We start from the raw sequence: 18,114 nt of genomic DNA on the forward strand, positions 1-18,114 counted from the left end.
AGGTCAGCATTACCCTGAAACCAAAACCAGACAAAGATGTTATGAGAAAATGAAGTCACACCATAAAGTCCTTGCCCTGTCCTACTTCCTGGAGTGTTTCCCCTATGTTTTCTTTTAGTAATTTTATGGTTTTGGGTCTTATATTTAAGTCTTTAATCCATTTTCAGTTGGTTTTGGTATATGGTAAGAGGTAGCGGTCCAGTTTCATTCTTCTTCTTATGGAGATCCAATTTTCCAAGCACCATTTATTGAAGAGGCAGTCTTTTCCCCAATGTCTGTTTTTGTTGCCTTTGTTATATCAGTTGGCTGTAAGTATATGGGTTTATTCCTAGGTTTTCTATTCTGTTCCATTGATCTGACTGTCTGTGTTTATGCCAGTACCATGCTGTTTTGGATATAATAGCTTTGAAGCATAATTTGAAGTCAGGCAGTGTTATGCCTCCAGCTCTATTTTTTTTGCTCAGGATTTCTCTGGCTATTCAGGGTCTTTTGTTGTTCCATAGAAATGTTAGGATTGCTTTTTCTATTTCTATGCAGAATGTCATTGGCATTTTGATGAGGATTGCATTGAATCTGTGGATTGCTTTGGGTAGAATGGACATTTTCACAATGTTAATTCTTCCAATTGAAGAGCATGGGATGTCTTTCCACCTTTTTGTGTCCCCTTTAATGTTTTTCAGTAGAGTTTTGTAGTTCTTGTTGTAGAGATCTTTCACCTCCTTGGTTAAATTAATTCCTAGGCATTTTATTTTTTTGATTACTATTGTAAATGAGCTTGCTTTCTTGATTTCTTTTTCTGCTAGTTTGTTATTGAAGTATAAGAATGCTGCTGATTTATGGGTGTTGATTTTGTATCCTGCAATATTACTGAAATTGTTAATTAGCTCTAAGAGTTTTTTGGTAGATACTCTAGGTTTTTCTATATATAAGATCATGTTGTCTGTAAACAGAGACAGTGTGACTTCATCTGTTCCAATCTGGATGCCCTTTATTTCTTTCTCTTACGTGATTGCTCCGGCTAGCACTTCCAATACTACGTTAAATAGGAGTGGTGAGAATGGGCATCCTTGTCTTGTTCCTGTTTAGGATGATATTGGTGACTGGTTTGTTGTATATGGCTTTTATTGTGTTGAAATAATTTCTTTCTATACCTAATCTGCTGAAAGTCTTTATCATGAAGAGATGTTTAATTTTGTCTTAAGCTTTTTCTGCATCTATTGAGATAATCATATTTATGAATAAGAGCACAAAAGCACAAGCAAAGAAAAAAATATACAAATGGGATTATATCAAACTAAAAAGCTTCTGCACGGCAAAGGAAACAATCAACAGAGTGGAAAGACAACCTATTGAACGGCAGAAAATATTTGCAAACTGTACATCCAATAAGGAACTAATATCCAGAATATATAAGGAACTCAAACAATTATACAGTAAAAAACCAAATAATTAAATTAAAAAATGGGTAAAGGAGACGAATAGACATTTTTCAAAGGAGGATGTACACATCACCAACAGGTACATGAAAAAATGCTCAGCATCACTAATCATCAGGGAAATGAAAATCAAAAGCACATTGAGATATCACCCCAGTTAGGCTGGCTGTTATTAAAAAGACTGAGAATAATAAATGCTGACGAGGAAGCATGGAAAGGGGAACTTTTCTACACTGTTAGTGGGACTGTAAGTTAGCACAGACGTTATGGAAAACATTATGGAGTTTTCTCAGACAACTAGATAGAACTACCATATGATCCAGCAATTCCACTACTGGGTATTTATCTAAAGGAAAGGAAAGGAATTAGCATACCAAAGAGATATCTGCAGCCCCATGTTTAGTGCAGCACTGTTCATGATAGCCAAGATATGGAATCAACCTAGGTGTCCATCAACAGGGAATGGATTAAGAAAATGTGGTATATATATATGTACACACACACACAATGTACTATTACTCATCCATGAAAAATAATGAAATCCGGTCCTTTGCAGCATCGTGGATGAGCCTGGAAGACATTATGTTGAGTGAAATAAGTCAGGCACAGAAAGACAAATACTGCATGTTCTTACTCATATGTAGGAGCTAAAAAAAAGTTGTGATCATAGTAGAGAGTAGAATTGTGGATACTAGAGGCTGAGAAGGGGAGGAGGGATAGGGAGAATTTGGATAATAGATACAAAATTACAGCTAGATAGGAAAAATAAGTTCTAGTGGTCTACAACAGTGCAAGGCATCTATAATTAATAATTTATTGTTTGTTTTCAAATGGCTAGAAGAGAGGAGCTCAAATGTTCTTATCAAAAAATTATAGTCTGTGTGAAGAATAAGCTAATCCTCGATTTCACTATCAGGCATTGTATACATGTATTAAAATATAATTCTGTATGCCATAAATATGTACAATCAATACATTTTCAATTATAAACAAATTTGTTTAAAAAAAAGAAGTTAGAGAAAAAAAAATCAAGGAAAAAACTCATGTTTTTCTTTAATGATATTAATTACTGTAGTATCATAGTGACCAGACATGGTACAAATACTACCTTGAATTTAAAACAGAGTTTTGGAACCAGTATTTGACAACTGTTTTGTGGTCTTGCTAAAAGAAAAATATTAAGAAGGCCTGCTAGCTTATTGGATTAGAAAGAAAAATGTCTTTACAAATTATGAATTTTTATGAAGTATTACAGAACTTCCATGGTTAGACTTAATGTTTCAAATCTCCCATTATACCGTGATTTTTATTATTCTGGTTAGCATTTTCACCCCTATATTAAAATTAATTATATATGTCTGTTTCTCAGTTGTGAACCCCTGGAGGACAAATTAACCATGTGTTAATATGCTTTGTAAACTACTCCAAATATTTAGATTGCCTGGACCAGAAAATGAGAAAACAAATCTATTAGACTGACACAGGCTTAGAAATATTATGAAAATATAACCCTTCCATTATCACTATCATTTCTTAAGATATAGGAAATTTAACAACCCTCTCACCTCAAAAAAAGAGAAAGATATTGTCTTAGACCTTTAACTTGATTAAGTTCAGTTTATTTTACCCAACATTAACGTTAACATTGCACAACACTCATTTAAAAAACTTTTTTTGCTTCAATTTGTGAAAATTTTGTGATGGAGTGGGTGTTTGGGAACCACCATTCTTGTTAAAATTGACCTATCTATCTATCTATCTATCTATCTATCTATCTATCTATCTATCTATCTATCTATCTATCTATCTATCCTGTGTTTGTATGTGTATGTGTATGTGTATGTAGGGTCAATAATATGGCAGAGTTTGAATTGAATAAGGAGGCTCCCTCCCTGAAGAATCAAAACATAACAGAAGAGAAAAACCAGAATATGAACGTGCCCAGAAATTTTGAGAGACCAGATTTTCACATCATGAATGAACGCTCTATTACGTATAATACTGGGGTAAGCATCTTTGCTAAGAATATAATACTGGTGTATATTGGATGGAATAAAAGAGGTATATTTCATTTTAATATTTGAACTCAACAGAGAGTTTGGTGTTCTTAGTCATAGAAGGCCCAGGCATGTAAGGAAAGTTTGTAGAACAATCTAATTAATTCTCTAATTCAAATGTGAAATATTATAGTTAAAAGTCAGATTTTACTCTCACCGTTGTCATTTATCTCGGTTTTCAGAACTGTTAGTTCATTCAGGCTTGAACAAGGTTCTAGTAAAAGTCTTTATTGCTACTCACCCACATAAAAGACATTTAAATGTATGCATTTGAGCGCACCGGTACTGCCTGTGGGACTATTCCCAAGTCACTGTGCTCCTCCGTTAGTGTGTGGAATCCCATCCAATGGCCTAGCATTTCTTTCTTTGTTCTCCTAATTATCTCTTCCCTACAATTTTCCCTAATACTCTTGACTAGAGATTCTGAAGTGGGGGATATATTTCTTGGATAATAGATACAAAATTACAGCTAGATAGAAAATAAGTTCTGGTGGTCTACATGCCTTCTCTGGGGGGTTATGAGCAGGACGTGGAGCAGAGTGGGCATTGTAAACCTGAGTGTGGAATTTTGAGCCAGATGATAGTGGAATCCCTGCCTGACCATTCACTAGCTGTGTGACCTCAGAGAAGTCATTTAACATAACCATGGCTCAGTTTCATTCTCTATGAGGCTGTTTCAGCAGTTAACGCTAGTAAAATTTGAAGTGTGCCGTGTTTGACGTGAATCAGGTACGTAAAATGTAATTTCCTCCTTTCCCGGATCACTCACTCCTCTTGCTGTATCGTTCTTCTTCATTCTCCCGTCTGAAAAAGATGTACATGAAACAAGATTGGCAGGCCAGTCTAGAAAATTTGTTGAATCCTGGATTAACCTATTTTTTTATTCTAGAAATATGTCTAATAACCCACCTTTTAAAAGCCAGGAAGCACTTTTCCTGCCCTGACAACGGCGTGAGAAAAAATTCTTCCAAATTTTACCTTATTTCCAGTCAGTGACAACATCAAAGTTGACTGTTTTATTCAGAGCATATCGGTTGATTGTTTAGGAATATTTTCTCACTATGAATTATGGGGTTTCCAAATGTGAAGGAAAATAGGATGAGCATATTTTTAAACTGTTGGTTATGTATTCAAGTAACATTCTCAATATGTTTTCCTTCAACCTTCAGACACCTTTTCAGATGAAGTCTACATTTTAAGCAATTGGTTCCATTGTTAATTTGGAAAAATATATAATCAACTACAGATTGGCCAAAAAGTCTGCAAAATTAGAGAAAATTGTACGTTTATGTACCTTTTAAAAATTAACAATTGAAGCCATTGCTTTAAATTTAGAGGTTGAAAAAAACATTGAGCATATTATTGCAATTTAAAAATAAATTCACCCTCTGTTTCATGACTTTTCTTAATCCTGTAGATCACAAAGATTAAAACCTGGCAATGGGAACTTTTTATGTATGCACATTTTATATGAATGTTTTTTTATAACATGGAGGTAGTATTGAAAGATAGTGGTTTAATACTAAAAAAGAAGGATGTGATGCTGTTCTGTGCAGAGTAGCTATGAATATGTTAACGATAAAATCATACTTTTGAGATTTTCATTATAATCAGACTAGAAGAAAAGCTTTAACCCTTTAAATCAACACCTTACACTAATAATAAATTCTGCTTGTTACCTGGTCTACTATGCCCATGTTCTGTTCAAGGATATATTTATAAAAGCGCATTTATCTTTTGTCTTAAGATTCAAATATTCATGTGAATAAATTTCATTAAGGTCTGCGACCATTGTAATGCCACCTTTTCTCTCCTTTTGTCAGTGTGCTCTTTACAGCCAGCAGTTCGTTGCAATGCTCATAAAGAGGGGAATTTTCACTCGGCGCAACTGGTTACCGTTGTTGATACAGATGCTAGCATTTCTGGGCATTGTTTTTTTTCTGGTGAGAGGTATGAGCTTTTCAAGAGCTAATAATGATGAACCTGCCAGGCAAATGGATTTGGAACAATATGGTAAAACCACTGTGCCTTTCTCAATTTCTGGAAATTCTGATTTGGCTATGAATCTAAAAAAAAATCTTGAGATCCTGCTAAAGGCTAAGAAGCAAAATCCTCTGGAAGTACAAGGTAAGGCTCTTAAATAAAGAAAAAGACTGCTAGTATATAGAGACATGCTTGTGTCACTTTCAAAGAAGGGTTGTAACTGGAATATTTAGCTACTTGCTTCTTTGTTTTTTGATAGTAACTGATCTTGTAAAGGCAGCCAAATCAGTGGTGAGAACTTCAGGTCTACTAGCCACAAAAGTTAATTCGTGATGAAGGCACTGAGTGTGGGTCATCTACTGGCCATTTGCTGCACCTTTCAGAGAATGGGTAAAAGTATCAAAACATTCTGTTTTGTAAAATTTGGCACAGAATTTTCAGGTAAACCCAGGCTTACAGTGTGGTATCATGGTCTAAAATCCTGAAAGGCTGCCCACAAGTCTCCTAGATTGACTATATCTAGAACACATTGGACTGAAGGCTACTCAGAAATTATTTATTTCGAAGGTAGTAATAATTTATTACGTATATTGAACACATACTTTTGGCAGAAACTTTTCTAAATATCTGAATTATCTCAATTTTTATAACAACTATATTTGCTAAAGTTGGGATATTGAGGTTTGGAGATGTTAAGTAAGTTGCCCCAAATTATGCACCCAGTATGTATTAGAGAAGGGACTAGATTTTAAGACTGGCTAGGGTCTTCAATCTTAACGACTCGCTATATTAAATCACCTCTGTAAGAAGGAAGTGTGTCCTATTTGAAGAGTGATCATTTCCTTCTAGGTGCTTCATTTGTATTCCCTTCAGGTACTGCCTGGTTGACTGTGTTATTGCCACAAAACAAGTCTTAATAAATTTTAAAATATTAAAATCCGACCAAATATCTTTTTTGATCACATGGAATAAAACTAGAAATCAATAACAGCAAAAGACTCAGAAAATTTACACATGTAATGAATCTAAATAATACCTTTTTCCTTTTTTTATTGTGACAAAACATATATAACAAGGACTGCCATTTTAAGCATTTTTAAACATACAATTGCATGAAATTAACCACTATCTCTATTTCCAAATCTTTTTCATCATCTAAACATAAACTCTGTACCATAAATTAATAATTTCTCATTATTCCTTTCCCCCCATTTCTGGTAACTTCTAATCCGATTGTATCTCTGAATTTTTTTTCTTTTTAATTCTTTTAATTGACCCATGATAATTGTATGTATTTACAGAGTACAATGTGATATTTGGGGGTACATTAGTACAGTGTGCAGCAATCATATCAGAGTACTTAGCACATCCATCACCTCAAACATTTGTTACCTCTTGGTGTTGGGAACATTCAACATCTATATATAGAAAAACCTAAAGACTCTATCAAAAAACTCTTAGAGCTGGTTAATGATTTCAGTAATGTTGCAGGATACAAAATCAATGCCCCCAAATCAGTTGTGTTCATATTCTCCAATAATGAAGTAACAGAAAGAGAGATCAAGAAAGCAAGCCCATTTACGATAGTCACCAAAAATAATAATAATAATAATAATAAAATACTTACGAATCAATTTAACCAAGGAGATGAAAGATCTCTTCAATCAGAACTACAAACCACTACTGAAAGAAATTAAAGACCCAGAAAGATAGAAAGACATACCATGCTTTTGGATTGGAAGAATTAACATTGTGAAATTGTCCATTCTACCCAAAGTGATCTACAGAGTCAATGCAATACCCATCAAAATACCAATGACATTCTTCACAGAAATAGAAAAAACAATCCTAACATTCATATGGAACAACAAAAGACCCTAAATAGCCAAAGCAATCCTGAGGGGGAAAAAAAAAAAGCCAGAGGCATAACATAAACGTGGGAGTGCAGGTGTCCCTTTGACTTGTTGATTTCCTTTCCTTTGGATATTCACCCAGTAGTGGGATGGCTGGATCGTATGGTAGTTCTATCTGTAGTTTTCTGAGAAATCTCCATACTCTATAATGGTAGAGTCTTCAGGTTTCTCTCTATATAAAATCATGTCCTCTGCAGGGACCATTTGACTTCCTCCTTTAAAATTGCATGCCCTTTATTTCCTTCTCTTGCCTGATTGCCTTGGCTAGAACTTCCAGTACTATGTTAAATAGAACTAGTGAGAGTGCGCACTGTTGTCTTATTCCAGTTCTTAGGGGAAAAGCTTTCAGCTTTTTCTCATTGAGTATGATGTTAGCTACGGGGTTGTCATATATAGCCTTTACTGTATTAAGATAGTTCCCCTAAATCTAATTTGTTGAGAGTTTTTTTTATCATGCAGGGATGTTGAATTTTATCAAATGCCTTTTCTGCACCTATCAAGATGATTGCATGATTTTTTTCTTTCATACTGTTGATATAATATATTGCATTCACTGATTTGCATATGTTAAACCATACTTGCATCCCTGGGATTAAATCCTACTTGATCATGGTGTTTAATCTTTTTTGAAGTGATGTTGGATTCGTTTGCTAGTATTTTGTTGGGAATTTTTGTATCTATCTTCAACAGGGATATTGGTTTATAGTTTTGGTACTAGGGTAATGCTGGCCTTGTAGTATGAGTTTGGGAGAAATCTGTCCACTTCAATTTTTGATATAGTTTAAGAAGTATTGATACTAGTTCTTCTTTAAATGTTCAATAGAATTCAGCATTAAACCATCTGATCCTGGACTTTTCTTTTTTGGGAGACTTTCCTCTTAAATACTGCCTTGTCTGTAGACCATAGGTTTTGGTACATTGTGTTTTTGTCTTCATTTTCTCCAAGAAATGTTTTGATTTCCTTCTTAATCTCTTCTTTGATCCTTTGGTCATTCAGGAGCATGGTGTTTAATTTCTGTGTATTTGTGTAGTTTCAAAAGTTGCTCTTGTTAATGACTTCTAGTTTCATTCCATTATGGCCAGAAAAAAATACTTAATATGGTTTCGATTTTTTTGAACTTGTTTAGACTAGTATTGTGACCCAGCATATGGTCAATCTTGGATAATGTTACATGTGCTGATAAAAAGAATGTGCATTCTGCAGTTGTTGGGTGAAATATTCTGTAAATGTCTGTTATGTCCATCTGGTCTATGGAACTGTTTAAATCTGATATATCAGTGTTGATTTTCTATCTCCAGGATCTGTCCAATGCTAAGAGTGGGGTGTTAAAGCCCCCAACTATTATTATGTTGGCATCTATCTCTCCCTTTAGTTCTGATAATATTTGCTTTATATTTCTGAGTGCTCTGGTATTGGGTGCATATATACTTTCAATTTTTATATCCTCTTGCTGTATTGATATCTTTATCCTTATATAATGCCTTTTCTCATCTCTTAATACAGATTTTGATAATAGTCTATTTCATCTGATGTAAGTATGGCTTCTCCTGCTCACTTTTGTTTTTTATTTGCATGGAATATCTTTTTCCATCCCTACACTTTCTTTCTACATGTGTCTTTGTAGGTAAGGTATGTTTCTTGTAGGCACCATGTCATGGTTCTTTGTTTGGTTTTGTTTGTTTTTTTAATGCATTCAGCAATTTTATGTCTTTTAGTTGGGACACAATCTTTTTACATTCAAGGTTACTGTTGATATGTGAGGTCTGTGATTTTGTGGTTGTTTTCTGATTGTTTTGTGTATCCTTTTTCCTTTCTTTCTCTCTTATTGTTTATCTTTGCAGTTTGGTGGTTTTCTGTATTGATAAGATTTGTAATTCCTTTCTCTTTCTAATTTGTGTATCTGTTCTACAAGTTTTATATTTGGGGGTGTTTTCATAATGGTTTTTTTCATTCTTTCTCTTCTAGGTGTAGGACTCCTCTAAGCATTTCTTGTAAGGCAGGGGGTGGTGATGAATCCACTTAATTTTTGCTTGTCTGAGAAAGACTTTATTTCTCCTTAGTTCCTGAAGGATAGCTTTGCTGGGTATAGTATTCTTGGTTTCTTGGTTGGCAGTTTTTTTTCTTTCAGTACTTTGAATATATAATCCCATTCTCTCCTGGACTGTAGGGTTTCTGCTGAGAAGTCTGCTGTTAACCTGATGGGGATTCCCTTATAAGTGACTTGACACCTTTCTCTTGCTGTTTTTAGAATTCTCTGTCTTTAACTTTTGATAGTTTGACTACAACAGAGAGGACTACAATAGAGAGATGTCTTAGAGAGGACATTTTTGGGTTGAATGTATTTGAGGACCTTTGAGCTTCCTGGATTTGGATGTTCATATCTTCCCCACAAGTAGGAAAGTTTTCAGCTATTATTTTATTAAATATGTTTTCAATGCCTTTTTTGCTTCCTTCTCCTTCTGGAATGCCCATAATTCAAATATTTGTTTGCTTAATAGTATTTCATAAATCTTGTAGCCTTTGTTCTTTTCTTTCTTTTTTTTTCTCCTGGGTTATTTTAAAACAACTGACTTCAAGATCAGGAATTCATTCTTCTGCATGATCTAGTCTGCTGTTGAAACTCTCAGATGCATTTTTTATTTCATTCAGCAGATTCTTCAGTTTTTAATGATACCTATCTCTGCTAAATTCTCATTCAGATTATGAATTGTTTTTCTGATTTCGTTCAATTGTTTATCTATATTCTCTTGTATCTCAGTAAGTTACCTTAAGATTATTAATTTGAATTCATTTTCTTTCCAGTCAGAAATTTCTAATTCTTTTGGATTAGTTATTGGAGCATTATTGTGTTTCTTAGGTGGTGTCATATTTCCTTGGGGGTTTTTTTGTGTGTGTCTTTGTTTTTGTTTCCCTGCATTGATATCTGTGCATCTGGTGGATGTATTAGTCCATTTCTGTTGCTTATAACAAAATACTTGAAACTGGCTGTTTTATAAGGAAAACAAAATTTGTTGTCTATAGTTTCAGAGGCTGGGAAGTCCAAAGTCCAGGGAACACATCTTGTGAGAGTTTTCTTTGGTGGTGGCTTTATCACAGCACACTGGTCTCACGTGGCAGAAAGTGGTGGAGCAGAGAGAGAGATACTCTCACGTGCTCTCCTTTTAAAGCCCTCATAACCACTCCCATGAACTAAGGCATGGTTGTTACAATCTTCTCACCTCTTCAAGGCCTGACCTTTCGATTACCATAATAGGGTTTCCCACCCTCTTAACAGTCACAGTGAGGATCAAGCTTCTACTACATAAAACTTGGCAGACACGATTCAATCCATACCAATTATTAATTTGAATTCATTTTCTTTGAAGTTTGCAATTTCTGATTCTTTTGGATCAGTTATTGGAGCATTATTGTATTTCTTTGGTCATGTCATATTTCCTTGTTTATTGTGCTCATTTGTTTTTTGTTTTTCTACATTGGTATGTGTGCATTTGGTGGTCCTGGCTATTATTGTGGCAGCTGGCTGTTTTTGTGGGGTCAGGAGCTATGGCAGTGGCTGTGTTGGACCACCTCTTCTGGCTCCTGCTTGGGACAGTGGGAGGTGGTGGGTGTGGCAGCTTCTGGCTGGGTGCTGGGTCATGCCGGTTGCTCCCTTGGCTGCCTCCTGCTCAGAGTGGTGGGAATGGGCAGATGGTGGCTTCCAGCTGTGTGCTGGGTCATGTGGGTCACTCCCTCAGCTGGCTCCTGCTTGGGGCAGTGGGAGGGGTGGGTGGCAGCTTCCAGCTGGGTTCCTGGTTGCCCAGACCACTCCCTTGGCTGGCTCTTTTTCAAGGTAGCGGGCTAATTATATGGGAGAATGTCTATACAAGTCCTTTGCCCATGTTTAAATCAGGTTATCTTTCTTTTTTTTTTTTGGCTATTGAGTTCCAATTCCTTATACATTTTGCATATTAACCCCTTGTAAAATATATAGATTGCATTATTTTCTCTCGTTCCATAGGTTTTCTTTTCACTTTGTTGATTGTTTCCTTTGCTGAGTAATAGCTTTTTAGTTTGACATAATTCCATTTGTCTTTTTTTGCTTTTGTTGCCTGAGTTATGGCGGATGGGATTCCTCTTGGCACTGAGCTGTGTCAGTTTGGGGGATGGGATGACCTGGGTAAAATGTCTCCCACTCTTCTCCATGCAGCCATTCTTCATGTTTGTGTTCTGCTGTGTTACTAGAGCTTCCTAATTTTATTCATAAGCTTTCCAAGAGCTATTTTTGTCTATGGATAGTTGCCAGGACAATGTTTTTGTGTGTGTGTATGAAGGGGGACTAAGGTCGAAGCTCTTATTCTGCCATCTTGCTGACATCACTTAGTATAAAATTTCTTACAACCTCTGTGGTTTATTTAATCCATGCATTATTTATGAATATATTGTTTAATTTCAAATGCTTTGTAAAATACCCATATATTATTGTATTGATCTCGACTTTAATTTCATTGTGGTCAGGCTACAATGAATATTTTAAACCTTTTACATTTACTGAGAATTTTTATGGCAAAGCATGGAACATACATTGGTGAAGTTACAGTGTGCACTTGAAACAAATGTAAATTCCACTTATTGTTGAGTGTAGTAATCCATAAATATCAATTAATTGAGTTGATTAATAGTGTAGTTCTTGGGACCTGTCTCTTTACTGATATTTTGCCTTCTTCCATCAATTGCTGAGAGGGTTGCTAAAATCTGTTATGATTGTAAAAATGTTTATCTCTTCTGTTACCCACTTTGAAACTACCCTGTTATAAGATGCTTATGTTTTCTGGATAAATTTACTCTTTTATGATTATGAAGTATGCCTTTTTGTCTTGAAATCTACTTCATCTGATATTAATATAGGTATCATAATCTTCGTACTGTTTATCTTTTTTTTTTACGGTTACCTTCTGCTTATGCTTACTGAGAGTGTTTTTCATTTGCTGTAATCGTGTGTGATTTAAAAAATACATTTATTTAAGGGTTTCAAATTTATTTATTTATTTATTTATTTAATTTTTATTTTTTATTTATTTATTTTTTTTTAAATTTTATTTTGTCGATATACATTGTAGCTGATTATTGCTCCCCATCACCAAAACCTCCCTCCCTTCTCCCTCCCCCCTCCCCCCAACAATGTCCTTTCTCTTTGCTTGTCGTATCAACTTCAAATAATTGTGGTTGTTATCTCTTCTCCACCCCCCCCCCCGGTTTGTGTGTGTGTGTGTGTGTGTGTGTGTGTGTGCGTGGGTGGGTGAATTTATATATTAATTTTTAGCTCCCACCAATAAGTGAGAACATGTGGTATTTCTCTTTCTGTGCCTGACTTGTTTCACTTAATATAATTCTCTCAAGGTCCATCCATGTTGTTGCAAATGGCAGTATTTCATTTGTTTTTATAGCTGAGTAGTATTCCATTGTGTAGATGTACCACATTTTCCGTATCCACTCATCTGATGATGGGCATTTGGGCTGGTTCCAACTCTTGGCTATTGTAAAGAGTGCTGCGATAAACATTGGGGAACAGGTATACCTTCGACTTGATGATTTCCATTCCTCTGGGTATATTCCCAACAGTGGGATAGCTGGGTCGTATGGTAGATCTATCTGCAATTGTTTGAGGAACCTCCATACCATTTTCCATAGAGGCTGCACCATTTTGCAGTCCCACCAACAATGTATGAGAGTTCCTTTTTCTCCGCAGCCTCGCCAGCATTTATCGTTCAGAATCTTTTGGATTTTAGCCATCCTAACTGGGGTTAGATGGTATCTCAATGTGGTTTTGATTTGCATTTCCCGGATGCTGAGTGATGTTGAGCATTTTTTCATATGTCTGTTGGCCATTTGGATATCTTCCTTAGAGAAATGCCTACTTAGCTCTTTTGCCCATTTTTTAATTGGGTTGCTTGTTTTCTTCTTGTAAAGTTGTTTGAGTTCCTTATATATTCTGGATATTAATCCTTTGTCAGATGTATATTTTGCAAATATTTTCTCCCACTCTGTTGGTTGTCTCTTAACTCTTTTAATTGTTTCTTTTGCTGTGCAGAAGCTTTTTAGTTTGATATAATCACATTTGTTTATTTTTCCTTTGGTTGCCCATGCTTTTGGGGTCGTATTCCTGAAGTCTGTGTCCAGTCCTATTTCCTGAAGTGTTTCTCCTATGTTTTCTTTAAGAAGTTTTATTGTTTCAGGGTTTATATTTCAATCCTTAATCCATTTTGAGTTGATTTTAGTATATGGTGAGAGGTATGGATCTAGTTTCATTCTCCTGCATATGGATATCCAGTTATCCCAGCACCACTTGCTGAAGAGGCAGTCCCTTCCCCAGTGAATAGGCTTGGTGCCTTTGTCAAAGATCAGATGGCAGTAAGTGTGTGGGTTGATTTCTGGATTCTCTATTCTATTCCATTGGTCAGTGTGTCTGTTTTTATGCCAGTACCATACTGTTTTGGTTATTATAGCTTTGTAGTATAGCTTAAAGTCAGGTAGTGTTATGCCTCCAGCTTTATTTTTTTTGCTCAGCATTGCTTTGGCTATGCGTGGTCTTTTATTGTTCCATATAAATGTCTGAATAGTTTTTTCCATTTCTGAGAAAAATGTCTTTGGAATTTTGATGGGGATTGCATTGAATTTGTATATCACTTTGGGTAGTATGGACATTTTCACTATGTTGATTCTTCCAATCCAAGAGCATGGGATATCTTTCCATCTTCTTGTATCCTCTCTAATTTCTCTCAGCAGTGGTTTGTAGTTCTCCTTATAGAGATTTTTCACCTCCTTGGTTAACTCAATTCCTAAGTATTTTATTTTTTTGGTGGCTATTGTAAATGGGCAGGCTTTCTTGATTTCTCTTTCTGCATGTTCACTATTGGAGAAAAGAAATGCTACTGATTTTTGTGTGTTGATTTTGTATCCTGCTACTGTGCTGAAATCATTTACCAATTCCAACAGTTTTTTTGTAGAGGTTTTAGGCTGTCCGATATATAGGATCATGTCATCTGCAAACAGGGACAGTTTGACTTCATCTTTTCCAATCTGGATGCCCTTTATTTCCTTCTCTTCTCTGATTGCACTGGCTAGTACTTCCAACACTATGTTGAATAGGAGTGGTGAGAGTGGGCATCCTTGTCTAGTTCCTGTTCTTAAAGGAAAAGCTTTCAGCTTTTCCCCATTCAGGATGATATTGGCAGTGCGTTTGTCATATATGGCTTTAATTATGTTGAGATACTTTCCCTCTATACCTAACTTATAGAGGGTGTTTGTCATGAATGAGTGCTGAATTTTATCAAATGCTTTTACAGCTTCTATAGAGATGATCATATGGTCCTTGTGTTTGAGTTTATTAATATGGTGTGTCACATTTATTGATTTGCATATGTTGAACCAACCTTGCATCCCTGGGATGAATCCCACTTGATCGTGATGAATAATTTTTCGTATGTGTTTTTTTTTTTTTAATTTTATTTTGTCGATATACATTGTAGCTGATTATTGCTCCCCATCACCAAAACCTCCCTCCCTTCTCCCTCCCCCCTCCCCCCCAACAATGTCCTTTCTGTTTGCTTGTCGTATCAACTTCAAGTAATTGTGGTTGTTATATCTTCTTCCCCCCCCCGGTTTGTGTGTGTGTGTGTGTGTATGTGTGTGAGTGAATTTATATATTAATTTTTAGCTCCCTCCAATAAGTGAGAACATGTGGTATTTCTCTTTCTGTGCCTGACTTGTTTCACTTAATATAATTCTCTCAAGGTCCATCCATGTTGTTGCAAATGGCAGTATTTCATTTGTTTTTATAGCTGAGTAGTATTCCATTGTGTAGATGTACCACATTTTCCGTATCCACTCATCTGATGATGGGCATTTGGGCCGGTTCCAACTCTTGGCTATTGTAAAGAGTGCTGCGATGAACATTGGGGAACAGGTATACCTTCGACTTGATGATTTCCATTCCTCTGGGTATATTCCCAACAGTGGGATGGCTGGGTCGTATGGTAGATCTATTTGCAAGTGTTTAAGGAACCTCCATACCATTTTCCATAGAGGCTGCACCATTTTGGAGTCCCACCAACAATGTATGAGAGTTCCTTTTTCTCCGCAGCCTCACCAGCATTTATCGTTCATAGTCTTTTGGATTTTAGCCATCCTAACTGGGGTTAGATGGTATCTCAATGTGGTTTTGATTTGCATTTCCCGGATGCTGAGTGATGTTGAGCATTTTTTCATATGTCTGTTGGCCATTTGGATATCTTCCTTAGAGAAATGCCTACTTAGCTCTTTTGCCCATTTTTTAATTGGGTTGCTTGTTTTCTTCTTGTAAAGTTGTTTGAGTTCCTTATATATTCTGGATATTAATCCTTTGTCAGATGTATATTTTGCAAATATTTTCTCCCACTCTGTTGGTTGTCTCTTAACTCTTTTAATTGTTTCTTTTGCTGTGCAGAAGCTTTTTAGTTTGATATAATCACATTTGTTTATTTTTCCTTTGGTTGCCCGTGCTTTTGGGGTCGTATTCATGAAGTCTGTGCCCAGTCCTATTTCCTGAAGTGTTTCTCCTATGTTTTCTTTAAGAAGTTTTATTGTCTCAGGTTGTATATTTCAATCCTTAATCCATTTTGAGTTGATTTTAGTATATGGTGAGAGGTATGGATCTAGTTTCATTCTCCTGCATATGGATATCCAGTTATCCCAGCACCACTTGCTGAAGAGGCAGTCCCTTCCCCAGTGAATAGGCTTGGTGCCTTTGTCAAAGATCAGATGGCAGTAAGTGTGTGGGTTGATTTCTGGATTCTCTATTCTATTCCATTGGTCAGTGTGTCTGTTTTTATGCCAGTACCATACTGTTTTGGTTATTATAGCTTTGTAGTATAGCTTAAAGTCAGGTAGTGTTATGCCTCCAGCTTTATTTTTTTTGCTCAGCATTGCTTTGGCTATGCGTGGTCTTTTATTGTTCCATATAAATGTCTGAATAGTTTTTTCCATTTCTGAGAAAAATGTCTTTGGAATTTTGATGGGGATTGCATTGAATTTGTATATCACTTTGGGTAGTATGGACATTTTCACTATGTTGATTCTTCCAATCCAAGAGCATGGAATATCTTTCCATCTTCTTGTATCCTCTCTAATTTCTCTCAGCAGTGGTTTGTAGTTCTCATTATAGAGATTTTTCACCTCCTTGGTTAACTCAATTCCTAAGTATTTTATTTTTTGGGTGGCTATTGTAAATGGGCAGGCTTTCTTGATTTCTCCTTCTGCATGTTCACTATTGGAGAAAAGAAATGCTACTGATTTTTGTGTGTTGATTTTGTATCCTGCTACTGTGCTGAAATCATTTATCAATTCCAAGAGTTTTTTTGTAGAGGTTTTAGGCTGTTCGATATATAGGATCATGTCATCTGCAAACAGGGCCAGTTTGACTTCATCTTTTCCAATCTGGATGCCCTTTATTTCCTTCTCTTCTCTGATTGCTCTGGCTAGTACTTCCAACACTATGTTGAATAGGAGTGGTGAGAGTGGGCATCCTTGTCTAGTGCCTGTTCTTAAAGGAAAAGCTTTCAGCTTTTCCACATTCAGGATGATATTGGCAGTGGGTTTGTCATATATGGCTTTAATTATGTTGAGATACTTTCCCTCTATACCTAACTTATAGAGGGTCTTTCTCATGAATGAGTGCTGAACTTTATCAAATGCTTTTTCAGCATCTATAGAGATGATCATATGGTCCTTGTGTTTGAGTTTATTAATATGGTGTATCACATTTATTGATTTGCATTTGTTGAACCAACCTTGCATCCCTGGGATGAATCCCACTTGATCGTGATGAATAATTTTTCGTATGTGTTGCTGTATTCTGTTTGCTAGTATTTTAGTGAGGATTTTTGCATCTATATTCATCAAGGATATCGGCCTGTAGTTTTCTTTTTTGGTTATATCTTTACCTGGTTTTGGTATCAGGATGACGTTTGCTTCATAGAATGAGTTTGGGAGATTTGCGTCCGTTTCAATCTTTTGGAATAGTTTGTAAAGAATTGGTGTCAATTCCTCTTTGAATGTTTGGTAAAATTCTGCTGTGAATCCATCTGGTCCTGGGCTTTTCTTTGTTGGGAGCCTTCTGATAACAGCTTCAATCTCCTTTATTGTTATTGGTCTGTTCAAATTTTCTACGTCTTCACGGTTCAGTTTTGGGAGCTTGTGTGTGTCCAGAAATTTATCCATTTCCTCCAGCTTTTCAAATTTGTTGGCGTATAGTTGTTTATAGTAGTCTCGAATGATTCCTTGTATTTCAGATGAATCAGTTGTAATATCGCCTTTTTCATTTCTAATTTTTGTTATTTGAGTCTTCTCTCTTCTTTTTTTCGTTAGCCATGCTAATGGTTTGTCAATTTTATTTATCTTTTCAAAAAACCAACTTTTTGATTTGTTGATCTTTTGAATTGTTTTTTGGTTTTCAATTTCATTCAGTTCTGCTCTGATCTTAATGATTTCTTTCCGTCTGCTAACTTTAGGATTGGATTGGTCTTGTTTTTCTAGTTCTTTAAGGTGAAGTGTTAGGTTGTTCACTTGCCATCTTTCTATTCTTCTGAAGTGAGCATTTAATGCAATAAATTTTCCCCTCAATACTGCTTTTGCAGTATCCCACAGGTTTTGGTATGATGTATCATTGTTTTCATTAGTTTCAATAAATTTTTTGATTTCCTGCTTGATTT

At 35.7% G+C, this 18,114-nt stretch overlaps 1 protein-coding gene across 1 annotated transcript in view; it reads left to right on the forward strand.

Annotated features, from left to right (window-relative positions):
- The window catches only part of LOC134381045 (phospholipid-transporting ATPase ABCA3-like), a 180,436-nt gene that overhangs the window by 90,864 nt on the left and 71,458 nt on the right, over positions 1-18,114 (forward strand). Inside the window, exons 17-18 of the mRNA XM_063101131.1 lie at positions 3,283-3,442; positions 5,317-5,620. Coding sequence (XP_062957201.1) covers positions 3,283-3,442; positions 5,317-5,620 — 464 coding nt within the window. The remainder of the gene's footprint in view (positions 1-3,282; positions 3,443-5,316; positions 5,621-18,114) is intronic.

Source organism: Cynocephalus volans, chromosome 6 (genome assembly GCF_027409185.1).
Source record: "Cynocephalus volans isolate mCynVol1 chromosome 6, mCynVol1.pri, whole genome shotgun sequence".
NCBI classification, from domain to species: domain Eukaryota; kingdom Metazoa; phylum Chordata; class Mammalia; order Dermoptera; family Cynocephalidae; genus Cynocephalus; species Cynocephalus volans.